Source organism: Thunnus thynnus, chromosome 8 (assembly GCF_963924715.1).
Source record: "Thunnus thynnus chromosome 8, fThuThy2.1, whole genome shotgun sequence".
In the NCBI taxonomy this organism is placed as follows: domain Eukaryota; kingdom Metazoa; phylum Chordata; class Actinopteri; order Scombriformes; family Scombridae; genus Thunnus; species Thunnus thynnus.
In genome coordinates this window covers 34,721,676-34,744,719 of record NC_089524.1, presented here as the reverse complement: position 1 = coordinate 34,744,719, position 23,044 = coordinate 34,721,676, and the positions used below count along the sequence as shown (strand labels likewise).

Below are 23,044 nucleotides of genomic sequence, written 5' to 3'. Positions count from 1 at the left end.
GTCTCCCACCTTTACCTCTGCCCTCTACCTCTTTTTGTTGTAGTCCATGGGAGAGGAGCCCAAGTTAGATGCCACAATTGACCGGAGGAATAAACGGTCACCTCCCCAGATATCCTGGTTTGAGCCTCTTCATCAGACCACAACGCACACAATGCTAGAAACCATCGGTTGCATAAGTACACACTGGTCAAAGAGAGATGGAAGATTATGATGATCTCAGAGATTAAAGCAAGGAAATATTTGTGAGCCTGAAAACTTTATCCAGGAGCAAATGTGTACAATGTATTGAATTAAGTATTATATGAATTTAAAACTGCTGTGGGCTATGCCTGACATCAGGCATGATGCCTGAAAACTTTAAGCACTGTGATCTTTCTGACTGATCATTTCATCGCAGTCTGAACCAAATGCGACAGTTTTGATTTTGATGATACAGGAAGGTACCCAAACCATGAAGTCATACTATAAGTGATTACACTCTCCAAAACTGCCTGATAAAATAAAAACATATTTTTTGTTCGACTCCATACAGACGCAATCTATGCAAAAAAACAAACAAAAAACCCCCCAAAAAACAAACAAAAAAAATTCGCTGGAGAGGTCAAAATATCCAGTCAAACTGAATATTCCAGGTTGAAGTCCTATTAATATGGACACCAAAATACTTATAGGACTGAACTTTTGTAATTGGCTGGTTACGTATGACCACCGGACTGTGATCACCAACTTCTTTGGTTGGCACCTGGTCCTGATGCTAGAATGATTTTCATCTCAGGAAAGTTCTAAAGGAGATGCTTGACAAATTCCACATCTTTGAGGTTCAGAGACAATTAGGTCATGTACATATACATACACCCATACATACATACACAATCACTCACATATACACATACACCTACAATTAGGCGATTTGTTTTGCACCAGTCAACAAATTCCCTTACTTGTGAATGATAGATGTTTGTATCATCATGCCTATAAAGTAACGTAGCAGCATGATGAGTTCTGTTTGGCAAAAATGAGTGATATCACCTGATAACTGTAGAATTGACATCCAGTTGTCTAAGTTGTTGTTATTTGAGGTTATCTCTTGGTGTTAAATAGGATATGTTGTAAAAAGGGAAGCCACAATAAACTGTAGTTTCAGCCTACACCTTTTTTCAGACTGCAGAAATCTTTGTGTAATGTATGTATGTATGTAGAGCTCCACTGGATTCTCAAGTTTAGAAGAACGAGAAGAAGTTAGGCGTCAGCCAAATGAAGCACAGTGTAGCACTTGCATACACATACCTCTATTATTATTAAATTATTAAAATATTCCTGTCTGAAGTCCAGGCCATAGACTGCATAGCCTAGCTATGGGACAGACAGTGAAAACTATCCGCATTAATCTTAGCTGTTGTGAAAAAAGCCGGCTCCATGCATACATATGACTACTACATTTCTCAGCGAAAAACAAAGAAACGAGAGAGTAAAACAGTGACGCGATCATCCCTCTGCTCCCCGCACGCGGCGCTGTAGACAAATCAGACAGTTACTTTCGTGGCGCTGTTTCTGTATCAAAATACTTCCGGTGTAACAGTGTCCATGCAAGTGGTTTTTGTCAATTTGTATCAACCATTTAGTGAAATACAGAGCGAGTTGACTGATTTCTGGACTTTATATTAAGCTTCAGCGGGTTCGCTGTAACTGAAGCCAAACATGGATATCCCCAACCCCCCCGAAGGTGAGTGTGACGCTGCACCGTTGTATGGTTTCCATTGAGCGTTCGCTAGCACTCATGCTACCCGGAGCTCCTTTTGTATAAAACCATACATCCATGTATACCACAGCTAACAGAGCCGCTGACTAACGTTAGACACGTTTGTAGCTATCTAGCAGGTATTTGTGCAGCTTACACCTTTGCAACTAAGCAGTATGAATAATGATGTGTGAATAGCTGGGTAATGGCTAGCTAGTTCGTTGGTTCTTTTTTTTACTTAGCTAATGTCCACAGCTAAGTTGGCAGTTTCCTTTTCTTTTTTTGTTTATAAATTTGGTGCCGTTATTGATATAGTTAAGTAATGTAAAAATGGGTCATATTACTGTATGTAACATGATCACCGCGTACCCTACAGACAGTGCTGTGTGTGAAAGCAGACTATAGATTACGATCGTTCAGGACAGTCCCATCCGCTGCGTGGACTGTCGTTGTTCAATTTGTACGACGTGAACTAAAAAAAGTTTTCTATATATTGTTGATTCATTCTATTTTTGATCTTCATTTAAAACTATGTGTTTGTATTTATCTTGTTGTACAAAAGTAGCAAGAAGGTGTGTCACTTCACGCTATCAGGATATGAATCAGAGTTCTAACTTTTTAAAGGATAGGTTTACAATTTTTCAACTTTTTCTCACTTTTCATTTTGTGCAAAGACACATTTAAAAGTTGATCTTAAGCTTGTATGAAGCTTCAGCAGTCTGAGTTAGTCATATCAAGTGGATATCTGCAACATTTACAGTCTTTTTAGCATCAAATTCCCTCTTTGTATTTCCTCGGACAGTGTTTCCCTGTTGAGCTGCGGTGGAAGTATAGTAACAAAAAGAGGGACTTTGGCACTAAAAAGACTGTAATGTTGAAAGATATCTACTTGATTTGACTCATTTGGACGCTGAAGCTTCATATTAGCTTCAGATACATTTTAAATACATTTTTACATGGAAGGAGGACTGTGGATTTGTCCCCCATCACTTACATTGTAAGTGCATTATGAAGGGATCTTCTAATGGTCGGTATGAACAGGAGATAAGATTATGCAAGAAAAAACTATTTCAATGTTCATTTGGGCACCTGACTGTTGTTTTAAGAAAGACTTGAAAATTGTGACCCATCCTTAATCATGCAGCGGGTGATCACTTTTATTTCTGAGCTCTGATTGTATTTTTCTCCTCTTCTTTTCTGTCCTTGTGCAGATCAAGAGCTGAGGAATGTGATTGACAAGCTGGCCCAGTTTGTCGCTCGGAACGGGCCAGAGTTTGAAAAGATGACAATGGAGAAACAGAAGGACAACCCTAAGTTCTCCTTCCTCTTTGGAGGAGAATACTTCAGCTACTACAAGTGCAAGCTTGCTATGGAGCAACAGCAGCGTATGTAGTTAAAGGGACAGTCCACTCTAAAACCAGAATTTTCACATAGATATTTGTATGATATTGGAATGTTCAGTTCATCTGGTATTAAAGATTAATAGGTTCTTCCCAGAACTATAGAAGCCTATAAGAAATCAATGAAAATAATCAAAGAAAGCTTTTATCGTAGAATAAAAGACCAGGTTAATAAGCAGTAATAAACTGTTAATTGAACTCTCCAGGATCATATTAATAATGTGTATTCTGTTTTAGAGTGTTTTTTTTCTTTTAGTTTATAGGCATCCAAAGCCTACTTTACTAGCATCCCTACCAAGCAAACAATGTACCTCCTCACAGTTACAGCTGTGTTCTCAACGGAGCAGCAGTGCAACCACAAGCTGCCTTCATCTTCTAGGCCGCATTTTCACCGCAAATCCACATGGAGCTGATCTGTGCTGAACTGAATCCAACTTGGAATTCACTCTTTATTTGAAAGAGCGAATCTTTATTTTGAGTGGATCTGGGTATGGACCCTCAATATGGTTTTAGGACAGATTAAATTGTAAATTGTGTCTGTAGCACTAAACAGTCAAGTACCCACGGTTGGCATCCAATGACAACGGGTTTTTCTTTTTCTCAACTTTTATCAGATATTCCATGATTCAAATAAGAATGTGGTCAATTTTATAGTTAATTGTATTTAGTGGTGGACACCTCTCTGCCTTGTTGATACATAATAACTGGCAGGCTGGCATGACCAAATGGAACATAGCTAATATTGAAAATCAATGAGCAGGACTGCTTAATGGAAATATTGGATTGCAATATAATTTCTACATTTGACTTAATACTTTGATATGTCAGGTATTCATACCTGTGTGGATAGGATTTAATCATATACAGTGTAAAAGTGCATACATCATGATAGAGGATTTTATTCATACCACCCACCTGAAGTTCATGTACAGCTGTATTAATTAAGACAGTTATAAAAACTTTTATGAAACATTGCTCATTAAAGTAGGTTATTGTAAGAAGCATGTATAAGTAGGAATCTGTAACCAAATTCAGGTATTGCATACCACAGTACCCAGCCCTTAAACAAGAACCATGTTCCTAAATCTGTGATCTAGTAAATGATCTCCTAAACCTATTGAGCACCATGACTCGGTGACATGAATTCAGACTCATCCCTTGTGGCTTTGTAGCAGAAACCAAGTTGTTAGCTGTGACTGAAAATGTCTGGCCTAGTTCACATCTTTAAAAGTAAATTCTGGTTTCATACAAACTGGGTCTTACTGTGGTAGTTTTTTGGCTATCATTCCTACCAGTAGTAATAATGTTGGACTTTGTTGAGAAATCTAACAGTTACCTGTTTGAGTACAATGATATCATAAGTGATAGAAATGTTATCATAAGTGATAGAAATGATGGCCAAAGGTTCAAAAATAAGACCAATGTTGTAGTAAACTGGAATTTTCTTTTAATATTTGATATCTACTTTATTTGTATCCTCTATCCTGTGCACCAAATGAGATGTAGTGTGTGTATATGTATGTATCCGTCATGGTAGGTACAGGTAGGTCGGAGCTGAATGCATATTCTCTTCTCACTGTATGTGAGAAGCTTACATCTGCACAACTAAGTAGTGTTTGTTAAAAGTGCAAAAGCAGAAAATATCAGTTGAATTAAAAACTCAAGAAGTCTGTGCAACATCTGCATAGTAATGCACTGCTGTGTTTATGAGCCCAACCATGTGTTCATCCAGTAAATAACACAACCTGCTGGTTGTGTCACCAGAGGTTCATCAGGGTCCTGCATTTCCTAACAACCAGACAAGCAGTGTGTAGACACATGATGTCAACAACAGTTGATGCTAGTCAGTCAAATCTTAGGTCTCTACTAGGGCTGCAACTAACGATTATTTTCTTGATTAATCACTTGATCTAGAAATTTCAGAAAACATCACAATTTCTTACAGCCTGAGGTTATCAGATATCTTATTTTCTCTGACCAAATGTCTAAAACTCAAATATATACTCAGTTTGAAAATGAAGCAAAATGGCATTTTTGCTTAAAAACTGACTTTTAAATTGACAGTTAATTTGATTATCAAAATAATTGCCGATAATTTTCTGTTGATCGACTAATCAATTAAGTGACTAATCGTTGCAACTCTACTGTACTGTATCTGCCAATGCTTAAAGATGAAATTGAAGTTAATCACAGGACCTCTGCCACCCGCTGCTGTTTGATTATCAGCTGATAGAGATTCAGCTGAAGACCTGCCGCCTCTTATGACCTACTGACCTACTGCCTTCACTCCATTTAAGCAAGATGCCAGCAAGGCTTAATGAAAAACTGTCAATCACACCAGTCCTTGTCAGGGACATAATTAGTTGCACCCTTCTTATCATAATATAAGCAACAGAATTTAGCTCCCCAGGCTAAAAGGGACATATATAAATTATTACAAAAATTAGGACAAGGAAATACGAAATGTGGAAAATAAAAGGGAACACTAAACACCAAATAAAAGGGTAAAATAGTGTACATGCAATTTTAATTCACTGAAGCAATTGATTTGAGGGAGAGGAAGAGGATAAAATCAGTGAAGTTATTTAACTGTAGTGTATTTATAGTTTTTTTTATTAATGTCACTTGCTGATGGAGATGCAGTCCAAGCACCTTACAGTACCTACAGCTAGGCTTTGGTCACTGATGGTTGGTCAGATGGCCAACAGCCTGGAAATAACACAGTGTTGTGCAGGGTTGCATGGAATTCTTCTGTCAGTCATGTAATATCACTGAAATGCATTAAAGTTTGCTTCTCTCCACTTAGATCCCTCTACCCACGATGGGGAGGAGTATAAATCTGAAGGTATTTATTGGGAACCAGATTTGTCAGATGAATTCAAAATTTCAGTTGGAAAGTCATATTTTGTTTTTGCACCTTTTTGCTGGACATTATCACACTTGTGCATGAACGCTCTTTTGTTTGTAATCCGTTGCTTTTTTATGTTAGTATATTTTCTTTTTGAGTTTGTGCTGTTTTGTTGTATTAAGCCTGATTGGAGATATCTCTGGAATATCTTAATGGTGCTTATAAAAATGGGCCTAATCCTCCTCCTTGAATCAGTTTGACCAGTCAAACAGAAGGAGGAGCCTGGTGATTTGTCTTTAAGTAAGCCTTGTAGTTTGATCTGTCTCTGGAGTAATTCTGCTGACGATTCAGAGGGCAGCTGTAGTGTAAAGGCTGCATGATTTCAACAAAAGTGCAAATGTTGGGTTCATGACACAAGTATCTGCATAATTATCTCAGTTCTTGGAAAAATTGGGTTTCACTACCAGTCTCAGGCCTAGTTTCATAACGATAAAGTGGCAGCAGTGGCTGATAATGGCTTGGTGTGTTCGTCTCTTTGCACTGGCACACACTGCTGGGCCGGTGTGTCGATCCTGATGTGGATGTGTTATGAATATTCAGCTTCTCTCTCTGTTATCTGGAAAGCCTCCGGATAGAATGCACAGACTCAGTCCCTATAATATTATACAGATACCCTGCCTGATGTAAGAGAAACATGTAGTTACAGCAGAATGAACAGAACGTCGCTTTATGACTACTATATAGTAAATTAAGACTAAAATAAGTGTGGATAAAATGCAATACTGCTGACAGTGAAATGTGATTTTTAAATATTATATATACTATATAGAGAGACAACCCACATAGCTCATTGTTTTTAATCAACTCCACCTTTCGGTCTTCTTCTGCTATCCTACTCTGCTGTCACACTAGAGGCCTAAATCTTTTTATACCAAGTGTCTGCCATCCCTTTCCAGTTTTGTATGTTTCAACACAACGTTGCAGCACAGTGTGAATTTGGCTAAAAATCAGCATTCAAATTTGTGGAGCCAGTGTTTAACAGAGGGCAGTGGGGCATTTTTTCCAGCAGGCATACCCTGAGCATAGTGAATACCATTTTAAAAAAAAAAAAAAAAAAAGAAAAGAAAAAGGATCAGAAATTGACCAGGTGTTACATGGCTGATATGATCAACATCCCTGGTTAGAATATGTGTTTAATTATACTAAAGTATTTTGTGACTCACTGCTTGATCTGTAGCAAAATATTGCCACCTTTTTCATCTAATTGTGCAGCCCGGCTGTAGTTGAGTAATCTAATATTTCTGGGTTATGTTTGGAAACCTTGGTGCTTCTGTTGTTTAATGCCAACATGTTTCTTTTCAGCAGCAGCTGTTTCTGCAGTAGTCAGGGGTTAGGATTGACAGTAGTGATTGCATGTCTTTAACTTTTGTTCGCTCTTCTGCTGTGTCCCTGGAACGTTTCATCTGCTTGCTGTGCGTAAGCTTTTTCATGTTATTTGAGCTTTAGAGGTCACTTTGATTAAAAATGTTTTTTAATCAAACAACACAATATCTACCATGTATATTATTTATGCAATACATCTTTCTCTTTGGGCATCTGCATGATGTCAGCAGTTGTACAGCATAAACCCTCCCAGCTCCAGCCCTGAAATCAAAACTTTACCAAACGTCCTGATTGTCATGTTCTCTGCTGCTGTCTTTGCAGACATGTACAACCCAGGTGCCAAAGATGTGGTTGATATGCCCCCTCCACAAATGCAGATGATTGCTCCGCCTCCAATTGCTCCACCTGCTACGCCTTCTATCGATGAGCTTATCCAACAGAGCCAATGGAATCTGCAGCAGCAGGAGCAGCATATGCATACACTCAGACAGGTACCAAGCAAGAAAGAAACCAATAAATAAATCTGGCACAGAGGATATCCTCCCCTCAAGGATGATTTATTTATCCTTTTTGTTAGTTTTTTCTTTTTTCTGCTGGGGAGTCCAATGAATGTCTGAGTAGCCAGCCAGAAAGGAGAAGTAAGTCAGGGAAGGGCTTTGTGTGGTGGCAAGACTAATTCTTTCTGAGAGATATTTTTTACCAAATGAATAAACCCAACTGCATGTGCTGTATTTAAGTCTAATTAATTTGATTAAATTACAACATGTACAGAAGAGTAATCCTGTAACATGGATCAGAAGTTATGCGGGTGAATTAAATACCTGTGAATACATCCTCACTGTTAAAGTCTGTTGTATCTATCCCTGTTACTTTCTGTTAACTCCTGTTACAATTCAGGGAACAACAAGAGAACGGGCAGGCTGAGGAAGAGTGGTTGATAGGGTTTTCTGATGGGTCATTCCATGCCAACTCACCCAGAATTCGGAACATTTCCCAGTTCATGTCATGGATTTTTTTGAAAAAAAAATTGTGTAAAAACTTCAACCCAATCCAGTGAAAAATAAGCAATTGGTGAGGCTTAGAATACACGTACAAAGAATTGCAAAAATGATGAAATATAGATCAGAGGGCCAAACTTGAAAAATTCATTCAACTAAAAAAGTATTTGAGTAGAGCTATAGGATTTTGCATGGTCCCATGAATTTAACAGAGGTTTTTACATTCATTTTTTTAAGGAAATCCATGACATGAACTAGGAGGTCCAAGGTGAGTTGGTATGGAATGACCCTGATGCATTTCTCTCTGCCTTTCTCAATGTAGGAACAAGTGACTGCAGCCATAGCTCTGGCTATGGAGCAGCAGACCCAAAAATTGCTGCTGGAAACTCAGTTGGACATCACCGAGTTTGACAACCTGCTGCAGCCCATTATAGACACCTGCACCAAAGATGCCATCTCTGTAAGCCCAACATAATGGAGATTCTTTCAGGGTTGCTTATGTGCGTCCAAAATAGTTGAAGAACAGCTTTACATCTCATTCATGTGTTTTTCTGTCTTTCAGGCTGGTAAGAACTGGATGTTCAACAATGCCAAGACTCCGCAGCACTGTGAACTGATGACATCACATCTTCGCAACCGCATCACTGCTGATGGAGCGCATTTTGAGCTCCGCCTACATCTCATCTATTTAACCAATGATGTTCTCCATCACTGGTACACAAGCCTAAATACATACATAAACACATCTGGATCACTTTATTCCTACACTCAGTTGATTAGAGGAGTAATATAATCAGCCTGTTAGGTAGTGTTATATTTCCTTATTGCACCTGCAATAACATGAACTCTGATTCAAGAACACATACCTACACAAGAATTAAAACCATGTACTGTGTTTGTACAGTGGTATCAAACATTGAACAAATAGCATAGCTTTTGGCTGTTTGGCATCCATTGCTAATTAATTAACTTAAACTTTTACATATATGTGGACATTGACCAATAATAAAAATAACCTTTAGATGCAACCCTGGTCCAATTATGAAATCTTGTATAAAGTAACTTATTTGGGCATTTAAAAAGGATTTATAATGTGGGCAGCATTCCTTCTTGTAATGCGATGTGTATTGTAATGTATCATCCTAGCCAGCGGAAACAGCAGAAGGATTTGTTGGCAGCCCTGCAGAAAGTTGTGGTTCCCATCTACTGCACCAGCTTCCTGGCTGTCGAGGAGGAGAAGCAGCAGAAGATCACCAGGGTAAACACCTGCAGATTAAAAGCACGTACATACTGTACTAGGATCAGAACAGTGTGGGTTTTCTAGCCCCCAGAAGTGAAAGATTATAAGAGTATTTCTTGGCAATAAAATAAAAATCATAATTCATTGAAACTCAACACAGAATAATTAGAATTAAACACGTTCACATGAACTTGAATGGAATTTGAGTCACCAGTGTAAAGGCTTCCCCTCAAAAAACATTAGTGATGTTATGGTATAGTGAATGTCACCATGTCAGCTGCACTGACTGGAGTGTATCTTATAGTGTCAACCTCATGCTTATATCAACAGACAGTGCAGCAGTCTAATACTCATTCATACAAATGCGTACTAAATATACAGCTTTGGTGAATAAAAGTTCCTCGTCAGTTTCTGCTTGTTCTGCTCTTCATTTATTGAATTGGAAAGCTAGAAAGGATCTGTACCCTGTACCCTGAGTCTAAAGTCATTTTTCTTTGATGATTCCCATCCTCCCCTTCCTTCACAGTTGTTGCAGCTTTGGGAGAAGAATGGGTATTTTGATGAGGAGACAATTCAGCAGCTCCAGAATCCAGCACTGGGCCTTGGCCAGTACCAGGTGAGTAGATGAACAGTTAGGGCCCAATTTTGAAGGCACAGTGACCAACACAAACAGTGCTATGGCAGTTTGGTATTTTTCTGACCTCGAAATTTGCTGCTACAAAATAGCTACACACATCTCTTCTCACATAAGACTGGTTGGTATATATAAGTGGGAGACATCTGATTATAGTAGGCTTATCAATCCTGTGTGCCAATGCCTCCCTCCTGATTTTATTTTTAGCCAAAGTAGTGTCATATTTTATTGCTTAAATGCACCTCTGTGCAAATGCTGTTGTCACATCAATGACAGTATGATGTGATAATTTTTGAAATTCAGTAGAAGTAAAGCTGAAATAGCATTGGATTGATACGATCATATAAACTGCTTCACAACATTTTTAATTAATTTTTATCATGGTGCTATGATTAACTGAAAAAATCATTAAAAAATCCACACCATCCACCTCATGCTGCATATGTGTGCTGCTTTGTGTTCACATTGTGCATCTGCACCTCCAGACAGCAATATGATTTCCTGAAGAAGCATCTTTCCATTTGTTGAGCTAATGTTGTTCTTCACTGCACTTAGCTCAGACCTGTGAGACCAGAGATGGGACTGGCTGATCACCACACCCTCTGATATATAATCTATTTCACCCAGGCCTTGTGCACTTTGCGCTGCTGCACATACATGAACCAAAATAGCAGGTGTACTTGGAGGTAGTCCATGCATTCAAGATATACCGCTTTGCGCTTGTTGCTGCGCTTGCATGATAAAAATCAGGCCCTTAGTGATTTTCATTCACTGATAACACTGTCAGAGTCTCAGATTTCACTCACCCTTGTCCTCTCAGGCATCTCTGATAACGGAGTACGCTGCGGTGGTGCAGCCGATCCAGCTGGCCTTCCAGCAGCAGATCCAGGCTTTGAAGACCCAGCATGAAGAGTTTGTTGCCAGCCTGAAGCAACAGCCACAGCCGCAGTCACAGCCACAGCCGCAGCCTGCCCCTGTAGCACAGCTGGCTATCCCCACAGAGCCTGAAAAGGCCCCTCCTATGACTACACAAGCTGGTGAGAAGACACATGTAATAAAACCAGAGGCACAGCCTGTTACAGGAAACCAGAGTTATTGTTTAAATGACAACAAAACCAAAATGCTAATGACCCGTACATTAATACACTCCAGTCACATTCTTATTCAATTTGAAACTTTCTCATTAAGAAAAATCATGTCACACTTGCATAGAACTACAAAAGATAATAACCACTCAACAGTTTTCTAGATGTTTTCATCTTGTCCTCTTAGCTTTGATGAATAGGTTTGTCTGTGACCAAGGGCCTGTGGTTTTCCAGTATCACAAAGCTGGCTCACTTTTAACTGGGGTAGATCACCATGGTAACCTATGGTGAAGGGTTAATTTGCTACAGAACACATTAACTTCAGAGGATTGGCTCAAATGGCTCGACTACTGACTGACATATCACTGGAAAAATCATTCCGACAAAATCCTGACAGGGATATACTGCAAATACTCTTATAAAGAGTTTATAAGAGCAATAGATATTTTTTTTGATTAGTACAATGAGTTTGCTGTTCCAGGCTCTCCATGAGTACAGTAATAGCTGTGTTTTAATAACACTTAATTTCCTTCAGTGCCTCCAGGATTCCTTACAGTATAGATACCTGTTACATTCCAGCACTTTAGCTCATGAGGTGACTTTGTGATGATAACTGGAAATACAAAATATACCCACTGTTTTCTTTTATTAGAGAATTAAATCCTCACAGTATTAATTATTAACAGCATATACATTTTAATTATAACATTTTGGTCAAGTAGATTTCATCAGGCATTAACTACTGTTCTTCTCCCCTCTTTTAACTTTTTAAAATGTATCTCATATACTAATAATAGTTAATCAAAAAGACAAACAGCAAAAATATTCACTGTATACTACCGAACATGTTGAAAATGCCAAATGTATTTAAAATGACATGTATAATAATTCCTACACAAGTTTTTTTAAACTGTAAATCATGCAAATATATTTCAGTAGAGCCCCAGATTAAAGATATAGAATATGTCCCCTTTAAGAACTCTGCCTCTTTCATGTGAATATGCTCAGAGTTAGAAGGGTAAATCCAGAGTTATCAGAGCCAGTTGATAGCCAGGTCTATGATACCAGTTATTCGGGATCACCAGTGTGTTACGCAGCTCAGTGAAGCCAGGTAACCCAAAGAGAGCCAAACTGAGTTGAACTCGCTTTGTGATACAGGCCTCTGGTCTAAATTGGGCAAGTACATGTATGTGTGTTTATGTTTTTTGCTGTAATGTGTCTGTATGTGTGTTGTGTGCAGGGGATGTGAAGCCTCCCATGCCAGGTCCTCCTCCAGGGGAGTTTGATGGACCTTCATCCAGACCTCAGGACCCCAGCAACCCCAGTGGTCCCTCAGATATCCCCTCCAACAAGCCTGCGTGGTATGACCCCCAGCACATGGGTCCCTGGAACCCCAACCAGCCGGTAAAAGTCTGTGTGAGCGTGTGCATACTTTCTTCAGTCTGTGTTTGTAGGTGCTTTGAGATGCAGCAGCTCAGTAGGGTTTGGACAGGAAGATGGTGGCTGATCTTTGCTATCCATCACCTCTACCTAACATCCCAAAGAAAATGTATTCTAAACTATAAATGGTCAAATTTACAAGGACGCATATCGTGAGTTTCAAATCAGCCAGCTCCACATGTTCAATCATCAGTGGGTTTATATTGTGTGATGAAGATGACCAGTGTAGTAGGGCAATGTAGTAGCTGTGGGATAGTGGTCAGAGTTGTAAAATCCTGTCTGTGAGTGTTACAAACTGCTGTGTGGTGTTTTTGGCATCTGATCTTTAGAGTCTTTAAACAAATTAATCTGTAGCTTCAACAGGACTTCCTGAATCGTATTTTATTAGCCCCTTTCACACACGCAGTCTGTCCCCGAAATGTTCAGGAACATTTCCTGCATGGGATCATGTGTGAATGGGAGCAGGAGTCGATGTTCAGGGAAATCTGTAACGCCAATTTCCCACCTCAAGACCAAATAACATTTCAGAAAGACGCTGGTATGGCTGTGTTGTGAATGAAAGCAGTAACATTGCAGGGAAGGGCACATAAAGACGCTTTCACATTGATTGAGCAAACCAATCACAAGACTCAGCTGAATAGAGGAGACAGTGCTATTTTTTTGAATGTTTAAATATTTTAAATAAAATGTTCACACTGTTTTCCAAATGTTTTTTCACATGACTTTTAACTGTATTGATTTCATAAAGCCATATCGATTATTCAAAGCTCTGTCAGATGCTGAGCCTTGCTTAAGCTGATTATTCAAAATCTTCAATCTGATGGAGCTTTGAATAATCATGGCTTTATGAAAGCAACACAGTTAGTTACATGAATAAACAGTTACAAAGGAGTGTGAACATTTTAACATTTTATTTAAAACAACACAAAAATGGCAATGTCTCCTCTATTCAAGCGCCGGCTCCCATTTAAAAGTTTGTGTGTCTGTGCTTCATGCGACAATATCACAGCATCATGTTGGAGTTTGTGTGGTTTATGTGTCACCTCAGGCAACAAGCAACTCCTACTTTCTGACTGTTGTCTTTCCCCAGCCTCCTTTTGACCCAAACCAGCCTCCCCCTCCTTGTCCTCCTTGGAACAGCCATGAAGGGATGTGGAATGATCAGAGGGACCCAGGGAACTGGAGTGGAGGTCCACCCAGAGAAGGAGGCCCCTGGAGTGGTCCAGGTGGGTCTGACCCAGGCCCCCCCTCTTGGAACTCATATGACCAGCAGCCACCATGGGGGAACCAGCCTGACCAGCCCCCCTGGGGCCAGAGGGAGCCCCCATTTCCTCCACGCATGCAGGCATGTGATTTAAATTGCTTTGCTATGATTTTTTTTACAAGTTTTTTATTGTATTGCATTGTTCACTAGACATTTACCATCTTTAATTACAGTGTATCTGAGTCTGAATGTGACTGTGCTGCTCATTTACATGAATTATTGTATTGTCTAACTTGGATTTTCACAGAGACCTCCCCATTTCAGAGGGCCATTCCCTCCCCACCAGCAGCCACCTCCTTTCAACCAGCCCCCCCCACCACCACACAATTTTGGACGCTTCCCGCCACGCTTCATGCAGGACGACTTTCCTCCAAGACACCACTACGACAGGCCGCCATACACCCCACACCGCTTTGACTACGCTCAGGGAGATTATCCTGGAGGTGAGCGCAGAAAAACAATGTTATTGATCAGCAACTCTGCTCTAAAGCTGCCTGTTTCCGCACATCTAACTGCATTCACTACCGTTTACTAGACATGCCAGGTCCTCCTCCTCCTCCTCCCCACCACCATCCCAATCAGAGGCTCCCTCCCCCAGGTATGGGGGCTGATCATCCTCCGTGGGGTGGAAGCCAACACCCAGATTTTGGCCCACCCCCCCACGGCTTCAACGGCCATTCACCCCACATCCGTCATCGGCAGCATCCGGTCCAAGATGACCCCAGTCTGGTGCCCAACGTGCCCTACTTTGACCTGCCAGCTGGTCTCATGGCTCCACTAGTCAAAGTAAATCACCTACCTCAGATCTGATGACAAGGGCATGAAAATAAATCAGAATGTTATCAGGTTGTGAAACTGCTCAGCTGACAGTGTTACTTCCTTGTTAAAAGAAAGCCAGCATGATTAAATGCCACCAGAGGAGAAAAAACAACAATAAAGACTGATCCAGCACTGCCTCTTTGGCTTATAGATCAGATAGGTTACAAGACTGTGAGTAGTTTACAGACAGGTACTCTTGGAAAATAGAATGAAAGAAGAATGGCAGTAACTTGTTGTGTAGAATTAGATTATAATAATGGAGGCTGATCCAGACCTACCACAGCACTGTAGTTTTCAAAATAGAAAAGACTGTAACAAAACTGAAAGTTGTCTAGTAAATAGAAAATATATGCACTAACAGACTAAAAGTCAAACCAGGTCTGCATGTCTCATGATCCTGTACTGTCTATTGCTCAGCTTGAGGACTGTGATTATAAGCCTCTGGATCCTAAAGACATCCGGCTGCCCCCTCCCATGCCACCTAGTGATCGGTTGCTAGCTGCTGTGGAAGCTTTCTACAGCCCTCCATCCCATGATCGACCCCGTAACAGGTACATACACACCAACTCTGTCTGCAGGACAAATCTGACTGAAATTAAAAATGTGATTTGGGTAATGCATCAGAATTTTCCTCTTGGTCCATAAGTGGCCATTGTTTTTTGGTAATTGAAAGAAAGAGTTGAAGAAGCGATGTAACTACTGCAAAACACTTGAGTTTTATTTTGACCTTTTTACAAGTAAAGTTTTCCATTAATGTTAATTATGTACAGCTGATGTAATCTACCATAGGCAATGCTTGTCATGTAAACCTACGACATGGTCATTACCAATAAAAAGAAGAGATTTTATCAATTTGGAACTGGATGCAAAATGAAACTGATTATGGGAACTCACCCTAGTCATACAATGTCTACTTTTTCACTATTGGCCTTTCAATCCCTTAATTTTCTCCAGTCAAGTTCTCCACTTTGTAGTTACAGTACTTTTATTAGCTATGCTCAATCGTTGTGGTTTGTTCCTCCATCAGTGAAGGCTGGGAACAGAATGGCTTATATGAGTTCTTCAGGGCCAAGATGAGAGCCAGGAGGAAAAAGGGACAAGAGAAACGCAACAGGTGAGAGTCCTCTTCATCTGGATCTTTGTCTCTTGTTATGACCCGAGCACGAAAGTGCCAGGGGCCTAACGGCCTGAACATGTATACTTGTCAATATTGAGTCATAGTCATAGGGCCACCTGATGTCAATAGAAAGTCAGCCTCATGTGACAAAATCATCCAATTAAATGACATTTACATAGTGTGGTCTACACATGATATACAGCAATATGATGTATTATTTGTGGGTGTTCACTAGAGCCACATAGTGGACACAGGAAGTGTTATCTCCTACATGCAATGTCCAATATTCATAAACATGTATATCCATGTCAGTTGCCCTCTGGTAAATGTATTGCTGCATTAATATTTCAGTTATGTAGTGTTGCCTATGGGCAACAGGAAGAGAAGCCTGTTGACACATAGTTCATCAAACGTATACACAATTTCCAGTATGTCATCTCCAGCAACACGTACTGCACACAGGAAATATTTTCCGAATTCACACAGTGTCCGATAATCCTGAACATTCAGAGCTATGTTAACGACCTCCAGTAGTGACACCACGGCTGCTGCTTCCACCGATGCGCTTGAGGTGCAATGGTCCGTTCACTGCCGCTTGCAGCTTTAATTCTATCTCTTCCTGTTTCTGTGTGACGCATATTCAGAGCTTACAGCTTGTGTTGACAGCTTTGTAAACGTCTCTCACAATGGGCTTTGGAATGTCCCTCTTTTGTTTATTCTGGTCATAGATCTGGTTAAAAAAGTCTGTTACCGGTTAACCCAGAAGGCCTTTTTTAGGGAGGAAGTCGCCATTGGTGTATTAAGGCATGGAGACACATGACCCACAGGTTTATTATTTCAATTTTCTTCCTGTACCTGTCAACCCCCTCCCTCTCTCCCTTTGTGGTTTACTCCTTCCAGTGGACGTGGAGGCAGTCGCTCCAGAAGTCGCTCTCGCAGCAGAGGGAGGTCTTCATCTCGCTCCAGCTCTCGTTCCTCCAAGTCCTCCAGGTCACGGTCACGTTCCTCTCGCTCCCGCAGCCGCTCCCGCTCCTACTCACGATCCAGGTCTGAAACACACACATAACACACAGATGTCTGTATGTTACCTCTATGCTGATATGTACATATGTACAATACAAGTCAAAAGTTTGGACACACTTTAATATTCAAGGGAATGAGAAAGTGTGTCCACTTTTGACTTGTACTGTGCATACACAACCAGTCAAAAGTTTCAGAACACCTCAGTTTTCCCAGTTTTTATTGAAAGTCCAGTGAATAACCTTAAATGGTTCAAAGGTAAGCAGTAAACTGCCAGAGGTGAAAAAACAAACAAACAGCAATGGAGCAATGGAAGTAAATGAAGCCTTGAAAGTTGATGTAAACAATTCCTACAGGTGTCCCAACTTGAGTTGATTTAGTTCCAACTCTGTGTCTGTATAAAAGCATGGAGGAGGAAGCGTGATGGTCTGGGACTCTTTTGCTGGATCCGGAGTTGGTGACTTGCACAAAGTGACAGGCAACCTGGACCAAACAGGCAAACACAGCTTCCTGCAGAGCCATGTAATACCTTCTGGTATCTGGTCAGGGGTTTGTCCTACTGAAAGATAATGATCTAAAACATCCCCCCATACTGCCTTTGGAAAAAAAGAACAAGACAATAGGCTTCAAATCATGGAACCAGCATAGTCATCAAGCTGGTTTGGGATGAACCATTTTTATTTTCACTGAAAACAATTGTCTTTATTGTGATGTGATATCACATCTGCTCAACCAATCAGGTTTGACAGTATTGTCAGCAACCACTGAAAGAACCTGGACCTTGGTTTTCACCTCCTGAGCATTGCCCATATTTAGCTCCAGGAACTTGTTTCTGAAGCTGAGAACAGCGGAAACAGAAGCAGAACTTGTGACAATGGATACATGTAATGTTATGTTTTAAGTTCTGTGAAAGCTATCCATGCTTTAAACTTGAGGCACTCAGCCTAACATGTCTTAACCTGCCTTTCTTTAGGTCCAGGAGTAGATCCAGGTCATCTCGAAGTCACTCTCGCTCCAGATCCAGATCTCGTTCTCGGTCACCTGGAAAGAGACGCCGTGGCGCCAAATCCAGGAGCTCCTCCCCTCCGTAAGTCCTCTTCACTGTCGCACTTTCATGAGGTGTTTTCATTTTTATACTTTATAATAGTATAGATGACCACCTCCCCTGCTCTCTACAGCTCCTCGTCAGTGTTGGGGGCTCCTCCCTCCAAACTGACTGCAGATAACAGGCTAGGGGAGGAGAACAAGGGCCATCAGCTGCTGATGAAGATGGGTATGCTTTTGTTGTTTTGTTTTTTTAAGATAAGCCGCATGTTTATATTTTCCAGTAAGAATGTTTTATGTGTTTTTAATGTGGAGGTTCTCAATCCTGAAATCTACAGGCTGTATTTGGGAACATGAAGCATGTAGTGTAGCACGTATCCACTGATTCCTTTTGTGTTGACCTGCTGTAGGCTGGAGTGGTTCAGGAGGGTTGGGAGCCAAAGAACAGGGCATCCAGGACCCCATCAAAGGAGGCGACATCAGGGATAAATGGGACCAGTATAAAGGTGTGGGAGTGTCACTAGACGACCCTTACGAGAACTATCGCAGGAACAAGAGCTACAACTTTGTCGCCCGCATGAAGGCACGAGAGGAAGGTACATTAACATCTATCTATCTATCTATCTATCTATCTATCTATCTATCTATCTATCTATCTGTGTGTTAACATCTTCACCTTTATATGTTGTCAGTCATGTCCATGTAGAATAAAAGGAATAAGATAGCAGTGTTCTAGTACAATATGTAGCTTACTGTACTGTTTTCACTACAATAATTTCTAAACAAAATTAAACAATTCTTTTCTTCCCATGATTCAGTCAATCGGGAACCTCAGGAGGCCCCCACAACCGACTGATGGCATCAAACAACCTCCCCATCTGCTCCATCACCACCTCCACCAAGGATCTGAGTCTCACTGTCAGTATTCCATCCGAGATTCTAGTCAGTGATCCCAAATCCTTCTTCATTCCTCAGAAACCAGAGTGATGATACAAAGTAACACCACACTAGGTGGAAAAAGTGCAGCTCTTCTGTTCTCTGCAATTGCAAAAGCATGGATGAGTTTTTCCAAACGGAGCGTCAGCATTTCGGATGGAATAGTCGGCACCAACAGAAGTAACGCTGCAGAACTCAGCAGGATTCTCATATTAGCCTTTACCGGGACACTGCTACTACAGTCTAACTCACTCATATTTCACTTCCAATGTTTCTGATTTTAAATAAATCAGAGTTTGAGAACTCCTTCAGTGTGTAGGTTGATAACAGTGCTGAGTCAGACTGTGCCTCAGCATTTATGATAGCTGCAGCAGTGCTTTTGATTTATGCACACATGTCAACAGTTGAATGAAGAAGTATGTTAAATTATTTTAAAGTGGGATTTACAGTTAAATATGTTCCTCTCCCTCTAGTTGTTTGGTTAAAGTGTCAGTTTCACCCAAATAATAAAAAAAAAAAGATTTAATTTACCTCTCATGGTATGTACAATATAGATGCATTCAGTTTAATCTGCTGGGGGACATTTTGAAAAATAAATTCATTTTTGAAAGTTTATTTAAATTCAACAGCAATGTTTGTTTCCAAGAATAATGTCCTACTTACTAATCTACAGATCTTACTATGGAACTACTTTCTGCTGAATAAATAGTCCTCGTGAAAACTGCTCACTGTGGGTGGTGTCAGTAATCTCTCTGGTGGAGATCTCCAAAATTTTGTGGAAACATTTACACATTTTTAGCACTTGTGTAAGCTGACCCTTTGAGACAGAATGTAGAATAAGAAGGTGAGGTGGCTCCTCTTTTGAATCTTTTTTCACTGCTGATTATTGATACTTTTTCATGTAATTACTTCCTATTCTGAGTTATGTAAGTATTTCATGTAGTTGTAGTATTAAAATAAATCCCCCAGAACAAAAACATCATAAATATGAGATACATTTTTTTTGTCTCCACAAACAGTGTAGAGACATAAGCAAAATAAACAGAATTTTTTTTGCTTCATGTATATGTAGAAGGAAGGAGCAGTTTTCAGTGAGCAGATCAATTTTGTTCTGACGCCACTGATAACTAGTCAGTTTAGGACTGTAAATAACTGTAATGAAATGGTCCCTTGCCTCAAGTCTTTTTTTTCTGCCATTTTATCAGAGTTGAAATTGTGAAAAGGTGCCTTTACTTAAGTGTGTTGTGTAGTATGGATGCCTGTCTCTGCTACAAAAGAAAGAAAAGTAAAGTTTGAAATGATAACAACATTAATGTTAAGTCCACATTATGAGATACAGTACTAAGTCAAACTAACCTTACTATCTTTATCTATTACAACTTTCCTTTATCATAATCTCAGAGTAAATCAAAACTATTACATTTAAATGTCATGCAAAATGTTTTGGCTTTTATTATTTTTACATGGTATCATTTTGTTTTAGCATCTCTTTGAATTTAAAAGTCTGACTTTTGGCTTACTATCATAATTTGGATTTTGTATCTCATAATTTGAAAATACCATGAGTATTTTTTTTTCATTCCTAACATTTCATCTGTTGGTTTCTTAGCTCCAAATCATCATCTGGCTGACATTTGTATGTTATTTATACATATAGTAAAGAGTTGTAAACATTTTAAAGAACCCATATTTTAGTTTTTCCATTATTTTTAGGACACCAGGTATTAATGATATTATTGATTTTTTATTTTTATTTTATTTTATTTTTTTTTTAAGTTCCCTGCCTTAAGTCTGACAACCGGAGGTCTTTTATACTTTCCAGCAGAACACAGGCTGATTTGACTTCCACTTTGAAGTGTTAATGCAGTACTGTGTCGATGCTGCTGTTAGACTGTACGCATGCATGATGTAAAAATTGTGTCAGTGTGGGTTAACTGAGGACATTACAGTTGAAACCTGAAACATGTCTGCCAGTGCAGTTACGTGCTGGACCTGAAGGGGAAGGTAAGAGTCAGACAGCCCATCACTGGACTGGATTATGCATTCATTTAACCTGGGGAAAGCTTACTGAGTTTACACAGGAGAGCTGTTTACCAAATGAAGGAGAATTCATGATATAAAAGACATCAAACCAGGTGTCAGCAGCTGGACCACATACTGTCTGAGAATAGGAGACAATTGTAAGAAGAAGATAGAGCAGGTGCACACAAGAACACCTGCACTATTGTCAGCTCGGACACAGGGTGTTCTCATAAGACTTAACTTTCTGCGAAAAATATTTGGTACCAAGTGGAGCAGCACTTTCCCTCTGTCTCTTAGGAGTTCATAGTGTTAACTGTTTCTAGGGCCAAACACTACAAATGTAGTATGTCAGGTTCCATGTGTTTGACGACTGATGACATACCTAAATCCCAGTGAAGTAATGTTATTTCTTGTAGGAGAATGATTAACCTCATTACAGCATCAAGCAGAGAGTTGGACAACTCAGTAACTACTGTCTCGAAGATGCCACTCACTTTCTCACTGTCATTAATTACAATCGCACTTTTTTTTTTTAATTCACTAAAGATTTAGTAAATGTAAATGATGCTCACCTAAGAGGGGATACATCAGATGCAATTTTTATTACATTTTTGGACACAAACTTTTTGCCTGACCAGCTGCTTTTCAAATAAAAATACTCTAATTCCAGATAGTTCAAGTTTGATAACTGCAGCACCCATGAAACAAATCTAAAAACTCCAGGATAAAAGCAGTACTTCATGGCAAAATGTAGCTTTTCCTTAAAGGTTGATTTTCCTTTTTTTTCCAGTCACTCGTCTGTATACACAAAAGCACATTTACACGCACATTCTTTCTGTAGCTAACACACAAAGATCACAGTTTAAACTTTACTGAAAATGTTGAGGTAACATGTTGAACAACAAGACAAGTTTTTGCCTTTGTCAAATTGATGGCATTAATAAAGTCCAAATTTATATTTAATTTTATGATTAATTTGTTTGTTTTTGTGTAATTTGTATGTCAGTATTTAATGGTAGCACTATTTACCCCATCCCCATGCTCATTTTACCCCTACCTTGGGGTAAGTTGTGCCATAGGAGTAACTTTTTTTTCATTGTTCTAAAACCATAATAATAAAACTTGTTTTAATTTCCATGGGTACACAACAACCTGAGGTATATATAGTAATTATGATTTGAAACAAATACACTTTCATTTTGCAGTAAAATCATCAAATGTAAAAAGTGGCTCATGTTACCCTATTCTCCCCTTATCTTTGGGTTCATATATTGTTTTTTTTATAAAATATACTAGAATATGTTGAATTTGCTAGGGATCTAGCGATTCTAACGATTTTAAACGCTGGTTAACTGCTCTTGATGTTACCACTTTTGATGATTTGTGTGATTTGGTTATTTCGGAGCAGTTTAAAAATATGCTTCTAGGCTGATCTCTACCTTCTCCTCTCATCTATCAGGCCAAGAGTCAGTTCAAGAGGATGTCTACAGCTAATAATGTAGAGATCCACATCCCAGTCCCCACTGACACTGATTCTCCTTAATTTAAGACCACTGTTGACAGCATCAAGTGGATCAGGGAGAACAGCAAGATAGTCTGGTCCATTAAATCCTTCCCTGTACATCTAATAGGGATAGGGTTAACAATCAATATCATGAATTAAAATATTTCAGCATGGCAGTATTAGGCATATTTTTATTATCATGCACAGATAAATGGGGTAAAATGTAATTTTTTTAATGTCAGTTTATTTTTACCGTCTATACTAAGAAAATGGTAAACCCAGTAAGTGCAGTTTTTTTTCACCCTCTCACTGTGTCCTGGTGAATTTCAGGGTGGCAAAGAATACCTTATGAGAGCCCCCTTTAGCCTGCTCAGTGTGGAAGCAGAGGACAAGCAAGGCCAGCCTCTTATCGATGTCAAGTTTGAGATCCCCTTCTTCCCCACCTCTGGCATCCAGGTAAGAAATCGGGCTTCTAAAGATAGTCTGATAGAGGAAATGTTCATTATAAGCTTCTCTGTTATATCAGTAATTAAATGTGGAAGTGATGTCTTG

At 39.6% G+C, this 23,044-nt stretch overlaps 1 protein-coding gene across 4 annotated transcripts; it reads left to right on the top strand.

Annotated features, from left to right (window-relative positions):
* Window positions 1–1,548: 1,548 nt before the first annotated feature.
* On the top strand, window positions 1,549–20,275 carry cherp (calcium homeostasis endoplasmic reticulum protein). Of its 4 annotated transcripts, none has more exons than XM_067598041.1 (20): window positions 1,549–1,723; window positions 2,950–3,123; window positions 5,945–5,983; window positions 7,691–7,860; window positions 8,690–8,827; window positions 8,930–9,081; window positions 9,514–9,625; window positions 10,134–10,223; window positions 11,062–11,278; window positions 12,567–12,742; window positions 13,857–14,111; window positions 14,278–14,473; window positions 14,566–14,816; window positions 15,267–15,400; window positions 15,877–15,963; window positions 16,867–17,013; window positions 17,960–18,073; window positions 18,165–18,259; window positions 18,441–18,626; window positions 18,849–20,275. In XM_067598041.1, exons 1-20 carry the CDS (start codon window positions 1,699–1,701, stop codon window positions 18,884–18,886), a joined length of 2,796 nt encoding a protein of 931 aa, XP_067454142.1. In that variant the 5' UTR covers window positions 1,549–1,698; the 3' UTR covers window positions 18,887–20,275. The 4 variants fall into 4 exon arrangements, with proteins under 4 accessions (XP_067454142.1, XP_067454144.1, XP_067454143.1 ...); XM_067598042.1 differs by having other exon boundaries at window positions 1,550–1,723; window positions 12,567–12,730; XM_067598043.1 differs by lacking the exon at window positions 5,945–5,983.
* The last annotated feature ends 2,769 nt before the right edge of the window (window positions 20,276–23,044 follow it).